Source organism: Auxenochlorella protothecoides (genome assembly GCF_000733215.1).
Source record: "Auxenochlorella protothecoides strain 0710 unplaced genomic scaffold scaffold22, whole genome shotgun sequence".
In the NCBI taxonomy this organism is placed as follows: domain Eukaryota; kingdom Viridiplantae; phylum Chlorophyta; class Trebouxiophyceae; order Chlorellales; family Chlorellaceae; genus Auxenochlorella; species Auxenochlorella protothecoides.
The window spans coordinates 455364-463375 of record NW_011934209.1 but is presented as its reverse complement, the minus strand read 5'-3'; the positions used below and the strand labels follow the sequence as shown (position 1 = coordinate 463375).

The 8012-nt window shown below is 60.3% G+C and overlaps 3 protein-coding genes and 1 further gene across 3 annotated transcripts in view; all 4 read right to left on the bottom strand.

Moving 5' to 3' along the window:
• Positions 1-1834, bottom strand: part of F751_2409 (Putative proline-tRNA ligase) — a gene marked incomplete at both ends in the record, with an annotated part of 3354 nt that extends 1520 nt beyond the window's left edge. Inside the window, 4 exons of the mRNA XM_011399277.1 lie at positions 21-938; positions 1167-1244; positions 1456-1544; positions 1642-1834. Of these exons, the coding sequence (XP_011397579.1) occupies positions 21-938; positions 1167-1244; positions 1456-1544; positions 1642-1834 (1278 nt within the window). The remainder of the gene's footprint in view (positions 1-20; positions 939-1166; positions 1245-1455; positions 1545-1641) is intronic.
• Positions 1835-2224: 390 nt separating this feature from the next.
• On the bottom strand, positions 2225-3339 carry F751_2408 (tRNA pseudouridine synthase C; the record flags this gene model as incomplete). Its single annotated transcript, XM_011399276.1, has 2 exons — positions 2225-2940; positions 3315-3339. 2 exons carry the CDS (start codon positions 3337-3339, stop codon positions 2225-2227), a joined length of 741 nt encoding a protein of 246 aa, XP_011397578.1.
• A 712-nt stretch (positions 3340-4051) lies between these two features.
• F751_2407 (26S proteasome non-ATPase regulatory subunit 14-like protein) lies at positions 4052-5721 on the bottom strand (the record flags this gene model as incomplete). The annotated part of the gene is made up of 6 exons (XM_011399275.1): positions 4052-4155; positions 4424-4492; positions 4629-4722; positions 4822-4938; positions 5047-5305; positions 5408-5721. 6 exons carry the CDS (start codon positions 5719-5721, stop codon positions 4052-4054), a joined length of 957 nt encoding a protein of 318 aa, XP_011397577.1.
• Positions 5722-5938: 217 nt separating this feature from the next.
• Positions 5939-6464, bottom strand: F751_2406 (Thioredoxin X, chloroplastic).
• Between the last annotated feature and the right edge of the window lie 1548 nt (positions 6465-8012).

The window sequence follows — 8012 nt, the reverse complement described above, 5'->3', positions numbered from 1 at the left end:
ACACACACACATCCCCCAACCTGGATGGTGTCCAGGAGCTGGGGCACGCGGGCGGCCACGTCGGCCCACGCCACACTTTCCTTGGCCCCGGTGTCGCGGCGTGCCAGCATGGCCACCCCCGCCTCCATGTCCTTGGGCCCCAGCTCCAGGCGCAGGGGCACGCCGCGCAGCTCCCAGTAGTTGTACTTCCAGCCGGGGGTGTAGTTGTCGCGGTCGTCCACGCGAACGCGCAGGCCCGCGGTCTTGAGCGCGGCCTCGATCTCGGCGGCGCGCGCCGCCATGGCGGCGCGCGCCTCCTCCCCCAGCTTGGTGCTGGGGATGGGGATGAGCACCACCTGCACCGCGCAGACGCGGGGCGGGATGACCACGCCGCGGTCGTCGCCATGGGTCATGATCATGACGCCGATGGAGCGCGTGGTGAAGCCCCAGGAGTTTTGCCAGGCATGCGCGCGCGTGCCGTCCTCCGTCTCGAACTCAATGTTGAACATCTTGGAGAAGTTCTGGCCCAGGCAGTGGGAGGTGCCGCCCTGGATGCCGCGCCCCGTGTGCGGGATGAAGGCCTCCACGGTGGTGGTGTACAGTGCCCCCGCAAACTTCTCCTTGGAGGACTTGACGCCGCGCACGACGGGCACCGCCAGCAGGTCCTGGTAGATGGCCGCGTACAGGTCGAGGATGGTGTGCACCTCCGCGTCGGCCTCGCCCCGCGTGGCAAAGGCGGTGTGCCCCTCCTGCCACAGGAACTCGCGCGAGCGGATGAAGGGCGTGGGGTGCTTGAACTCCCAGCGCACCACGTTGGTCCACTGGTTCAGGCGCAGGGGCAGGTCACGGTGGCTGCGGATCCAGTCGCGGTAGAAGGGGTACATCACCGTCTCGGAGGTGGGGCGGATGGCCAGCGGGCGGTCCAGGTCGGAGCTGCCAGACTTGGTGACCCAGGCCACCTGGGGAGAGGAGGAGTTTGGTGTGGGGGGTTGAGGGGCTGTGGATCGGGAAGTGGGTCCGTGAAGGTCACATGCAAGGGGGGATGAGGACACCGACCAGGAGCGAACTTCCTGTAGACCTTTGCCCAGGTAGGGCCGGGGGGCAGGAGGTCTGCACCAACATGCACATCCCCAGAGCGCGGCGAGGGAGGGTCACTCCAGACTGTCAGCATCAACCCCACCCCACACCTCTGCTGCAAAGCCCTCCACGTGGTCCTTCTCCGTGGTCAGGGCCTCCTCCGTGATGAAGAGGGGGAAGTAGGCGTTCTGAGCATCGAGGGGAAGAGGGAGGGGGAGGTGAGGATGGGGACATTGTTTGCGACACCGCCCGTGCATCAAGGGGGAGCTCTCGACGTGCCCAGAGAAGGTGTTTCCATTCACAGACCAATCCCTGTGACCACTCAGGGTTCTGGTGCACCACCTGGAGCACAGTCAGCCATTCCCATGCCTCCCCTCCTCCCACCCCTTCAGTGATCACCTGCACGCCCAGCTTCTTGATCTCGGCATCAAACCAGTTCTTGATCTCGTCCCAGATGGCATAGGCCCAGGGTCGCAGAATGTAGCATCCTATGGAGGCAAGGGAAAGGCAGGGCGAGGTGCAGAAACATTCTTCCACAGTCCAGGCCATACACGCGCCGTTCCTCCACTGCAGGCAGGTGCATACCTGAGACGTCATAGTGGGAGATCATCTCGCTCTCGATGACCACCTGGGAGTACCACTCGCTGAAGTCGCCATCCTTGGTAGCCCGCATGCCCAGCTTGGTCTCCTTCTGCTTCTTGCCGGCGGGCTTGGCCTTGCCCTTAGGCGCGGGAGCGGCATCGGCCTGGGGTGTGGGCTCGCCTGCATGCAGGGGCATCGCATCACAAGACTCAGACATGTGTTTGGACACTGTACTACAGAACCACGATTGAGCCAGCGTCGCACCTGGCATGTCGCGGGATGTTACGGGACTCGGGTGTCGCTGCCGTGCCCTGTCCCCTGCGCCGTCGTCTGAGCAGGAGCTGCCCCGGCACAATCTCCCACTGGATGTGCCTAGGCGCAGCAGATACAGGCAAGGATGACAGTGTATGCCCGTGTCGATCCTTGGATGCCTTTTCAAGTTCCATGCCGGTGGCCGCGCGAGCCGTGTGGTCTTGCGCGCCACGTTGGACGCTGAGGAAAAGCATGGGTACACACGAGGAGCCCTGCACTCCCCCAGGCTTGACTCTGTGGGCTGTGTCATGCAGCTGCAGATGCAAGCAGTCACTCAAATTCCATGCAGCAGTCGCCATCGTTCGTGCATGCGCTGCAGGGCCTCCAGCAGCGCCGCTACCTCCGGCGGCTCGTCCAGCTGCAGGGTCAGCGGCTCGCTCGTGATGGGGTGCCGCAGGCCCAGCCCCACCGACCAGAGGTGCAGGCCTGTTGGCAGGTGGGGCGTCGCCCCCGCGATGGCCCCCGGAGCCACCGTCTGGCCGCCGCCCGCCCGCCAGCCCTCCTCCGCGGCGGGGTCCCCCAGCGCCAGCGCCCGCTGCGCGGCGTACCCGCTGGTGTACTTTGGGTCCCCCACGATGGGGTGCCCCATCAGCGCCAGGTGGCGCCGCAGCTGGTGCGTGCGCCCCGTGACGGGCGCCAGATCCAGCACGGTCACCGCCAGTGCTGATCCAGGGGCTGCGCCACGGGTGCCTGTCCAGCGGTTCCCTTCCAAGGACCCGGCACCGCGCTCCCCTGTCCCGACCCCCGCATCACGCCCCCCGCTCGGCTCCATGGGATGCCAGCGCAGCGGCGAGTAGCCCGTGCTGGCGGGCTTGCCGTCCAGCGGGATGTCCACGACGCCGCCTGCTGCCAGCCGGCCCCAGACCACGGCGCGGTAGCGCTTGCGCACCTCCCGCGCCGCAAAGGCGGCGCTGGCCAGGCGCAGCGCGGCCCGTGTCTTAGCCACCAGCACCAGGCCCCCCGTGGGGCCGTCCAGGCGGTGTACGGGGGCTGGGTCCGGCAGCGCATCGGCGCCGGGGCCGGGCGCCAGCACCGCCGGCAGGCAGGCGGCCAGCGTGGGCCCCGGGCCGGACCCGGCGCGCGTGGCCAGGCCGCGTGGCTTCTCCACGAAGGCCAGGCAGCCGTCCTGCCAGACCACCCGGACTGCGGCCGCCGCCTCCTGAGTGGCGGCGGGGAGCGGGTTCCTCTGCACCGTGCGGGTGCGCTGCCGGATGCACAGCGTGTCGCCTGGCACCACGGTGCTGCATCGTGCGGAACCCAAAGGGGTGTGTGTGTGTGTGGAGAGAGGGTGCTGTAGGTCCTGTGCACAGGCAATGGTGCCTACCAGCAGTGGTCATTCCAAACCAGCCCTCCCCTCCCCTCACGCTTGAGCCGGAGCCGGGGCCCCATTAAGGAAGACCAGTCGTTTTCGCACGGAGTTCTTGGCGCTCGTCGAACTGGGGAACTGTGACGGCCACACTGTCATCAGGGCCGCGATCAAGCTGCTGTGGGCGCTGGAGGCCGTGTGCTGCTCCGCTATTCGCCAGCCGTCCCCGCCCTGGCTACCTCCCGTCATTGCTCGAATGGATGTCGGAGCTCTTATCTGGGCAAGGATAGGGCGCCTCCCCTGGCATGCGAGCATTATATTGGCGGCGAAGAGTGTACGAAATGAAACCTGAAGACATGCAAGGAAGCTCATGTGGAAGTGCTGAAATTATTGCGAGCTGACGCAACCAAATTGCTTGAACGTGCGAAAAGTCCGGGGTTCAAATCCTCGCAGCTCCAAGAAAATTGACAGGGGTTGTGACGCAGTGGTAGCGTGTTCGCTTCGCAAGGAATTTCATTTTTGGTTTCACCATGTTCATATAGATATGAGGCATCCAGGAGTTGAGAGAATTGAGCCGCGTTCCTCCTTGCGGTGGCTCCCGTGCTCCCACCCTGCGAACCGCCTTGCTCGACGTGCAACGACTTCTTCAATGTGTGATCTGTGCACTACTGCTACACCTCTCTCGCGAACATCCGCAAGTGCAACACCTTGACACCCAATCTGCCAAGCTGACAAGGTGGACTACAGTGACATGTGTTATCCATGTGGCTCACAACAATCGTGCATGCAAAGCCATCAGAAGACTACGGTGTCCACCATGGCACCCATGCACTGCACTATGTTGTCAGACAGCAGCGTCTGCACATTCTCCTCCAATCGCTTCTTGGCATCCATCTTGCCTGCACAGGTTCAGCGGGGTGCAGACACGCTGAGAGTGCTGATGAAACAGTGTGTGACTCTGCGGCACTGGACACCCCTCCGCACGCTGTCCATGGGCAAGCATTGTCACTTTGTTATTCAACACAGTGGGTGCGATACTCTGAGATCATGCTATTCATTCATACCCAACCGCAGTCATGGCATGGACCCCCATCCCAAACCCTCCAAAGCATGAAACGACAAAGATGGTCGCTGAGCTTTGGCACCCACTTAAAATCTCCCACGCACCAGCCTTGGCGACCACCCGCTTCTCCAGAGAAATGTCCTCCTCCTCGACGATGAGCTTCTCGTACTTCTCTGTCAAGCATGAATGGTGCATAAAAACAGGTCAGGAAGGGATGGAGAATAAAATGTTGACGCGATTTCATCAGAAACCTAAGCCCCAGCACCGTAACTGAGTCAATGTCAGACAACTCTCCCACACCAGCCGCACCTGTCAAGTCCTGAGCCTCGGTCAAGAGCTTGCCATTCTTCAGTGCGTGCTCGTCAAAGTCCGTCAGCTTCAACCCCTTGGTCCATGTGTGCTTCTGCAGGACAGGGGAGCGATACATAAGGCGCTTCTCGCTTGCAAGAGCACACTGCCATCCTTTTAATTACACAACATCCTTCGACACGAGCGTTCCCACATAAACTAGCGCAAGTGTACTTGCCTGCAGGTTCAGGAGCATGTTCTCCTCCAGGGACGTCTTCCTATAATTGATGGCAATGCTGTAATAGTGCCGGTTCAGTCCATGAATGAGCGCCTGCAACCATGGCGCACGGTCAAGGGGTCAGGCTCGGGCACTCAAAGGAGGAGAAAAGAGTTCCCATGCCAATGCACATCTTCAAACCACCCTTCCGCCGTGCTGCACCTGGATGGAGGGCTTGTTTAGGTGACCCACGTTGCTCGTGGTCTGCCTCGGCTCCTGGCCCAGCATCATCGTCTGCGGGCTGATGCAGCGGAAGGCATCGATGACCACCTTGCCCTTCACAGACTGGATTGGGTCAATGACCACTGCCACGGCCCTCTGGTTCAGGGCCTCGAAGGACTGCTGGGTGTTGACGTCCACCCCAGACAGCCAGCATCCGAAACCCGGGTGGGAATGGTACCAGCCGACGACCATCTCCGGTCTGCATGTGTTGGTAGAGATACACGAGCTCGTGCCACTGAATGACGGCAGTGCCAAGAGGCGGACGGCCACAGTCATTCCAAGTAGAGTGCAGTGATCTCACCTGCCCACTTGCTTCAGCATGTCCAGCATCCTGGTCTGGAACACGGGGTCCACCGCCTCGACGCTCACGCCTGTCCCTGATTGTGGCATCGCGAAGACATCGACCACCTTGACAGTGTATTCGTCCACGAACTCGCCCAGCATCAAGCCCATGACCTCCAGGGGGACCCCCGCCCGGCCATGCTTGAGCATCTTCAGCAGGGCGAGCGAGGATATGTATATCTGTTCGCTCGTGTCCTGCTGGGGAGCGTCTCCTGCCACGGCACCGGCCCCGCCCAGGCCCCCCTGCCCCAACATTCGTTGGAAGCGATCCATGGCCTGGAAGGACGAAGACGACCTTGAGGCGATAGGCTCGCTCCTATCGATGTGTAAAGATGTAAAGACGCGATTATGTCGACCAAGGTGGTTGGAACGGCTGTGATCGATTAGCCTGCCTCGTTGTTCCTTTATTTTCTCGCGCCTTTGGTTTCCAAGAATCTCATTTACAGAACAAGAACATTGATCACTATCAACGTATGTCGAGGGAGCTGCGTCAAGCAGGCTTTGCAGCCACATTATTTTTATCTAGATATTTAACCAGGCCTTGCTTTGTGATGCCCCCTTCATGCCTGCTGCCAGGGACCTCCTTGCCGTCAGCAAAGAGCAACAGGCAGGGCAGACCATAAACCTGCAGGGAGGGATGAGCGAGCTCTGTCATTGAGCGTTCGTTGAGGTGACTGACATTTCATGGTGGTGCTTCAACCATAGAAAGCTGCGATCCTCCAGAATACACACCTTGTACTTCTCCACGATTCCAGGGTTGGGGTCGGTCTCGATCTTCACAACCTTCAGGGTGCCCTTGTATTCCTGTTGGGAATTGCATGTCAGAGTGTGAGTGGCAGGCGGTGTGAATTAAAGCTTGCACATATTTGGCACATGCATAGACTGCCAATTCTCCAGGATGTACCACTGCAGCAGGGCTGTCCTACCTCTGCCACCCAGTCAACAAAGGGAGCCACGAGCTTGCAAGGACCACACCATGTGGCCCAGAAGTCAATGAGGACAGGGATTTCTGACTGTGGGGACAAAGTAAGGAGGGAGTGGGGGACTGATTGCGAGTCGCTGATCCCGATCACTGTTTAATCAGAGGCTTCCCACATGGCGTTTCCCACAGCTCGAGAGGCAATGAGCAGCTTACCTTCAGCACCTCGGCCTCAAAGGTTGATTCACTGACGTCGATTACAGCTTTTGTAGGTTGCGCTCGGCTCCTGACCACCCCCCTCGGGTTCCTCGCGTGTCTGAAGGCCGGCTGAGGAGGAGCTCGCCAGCAGCCTTTGAAGACTCCATAGCCGGGTGACGTGCGTTGTATGCGTGGAGATGTGAGAGCTTGCGCCATGCTTCACGCGTCAAAGTGGGACAATATGTACTCTGGCCCCGCTGCATCTGGTTGTTTCGGGACTCGAGCAAAGATTTTGGATCGCATCGTGTGTCTGGAATGGACGAACACCCCATGCACGCGCGCGTGTGCATGTAATTTTGGAATAAGACTGCAGCGCGCATCCTTTGTTTGAAAACAGTACAAACTTCAGCTAGGATCCAGTGCAGATCATGGCGCTCACCCTCGCACCGAGTTGTCATGCCGTGGGACTCCATGGCCGGCGCTTGTGTGCATCCTCACAGTCCCCACATGGATTTTTCCAAAGGCGCCTCATGGCGCATGGGGGCGCACTCCTTGGTACGAGCGCTTTGAACTCATCGCATGGAATCCTTTATTATTCCCTGACCAGCCAGTGGGCTGCTCTGCGTGCTTGACTGTGGGAGGAGCAGCCCTGCCACTCCTCGCTCGCAACCACACAGGTCTCGGATGCCGTCACCCCCTCACCATCAGCAGCGTAGCCGCCCGGGCGTCCGGAGGAAATGAAGACCGTAATACCTCCCGAGATTCCAATGATCCGGTATGGCGATGGTTGTCGGTGCCTGCGTCACGCCACGCAAGCTGCCAGACAGCAGCATTTATTTGCATATCAAACGGCATGGTTCTGCTCCGTGTCCTCGCCACCTGGAGCCTCACACAAACTCTGCAGTCATCCAAGGAGCCGATTGAGGGGCTGTCCTACCTCTGCCACCCAGTCAACAAAGGGAGCCACGAGCTTGCAAGGACCACACCATGTGGCCCAGAAGTCAATGAGGACAGGGATTTCTGACTGTGGGGACAAAGTAAGGAGGGAGTGGGGGACTGATTGCGAGTCGCTGATCCCGATCACTGTTTAATCAGAGGCTTCCCACATGGCGTTTCCCACAGCTCGAGAGGCAATGAGCAGCTTACCTTCAGCACCTCGGCCTCAAAGGTTGATTCACTGACGTCGATTACAGCTTTTGTAGGTTGCGCTCGGCTCCTGACCACCCCCCTCGGGTTCCTCGCGTGTCTGAAGGCCGGCTGAGGAGGAGCTCGCCAGCAGCCTTTGAAGACTCCATAGCCGGGTGACGTGCGTTGTATGCGTGGAGATGTGAGAGCTTGCGCCATGCTTCACGCGTCAAAGTGGGACAATATGTACTCTGGCCCCGCTGCATCTGGTTGTTTCGGGACTCGAGCAAAGATTTTGGATCGCATCGTGTGTCTGGAATGG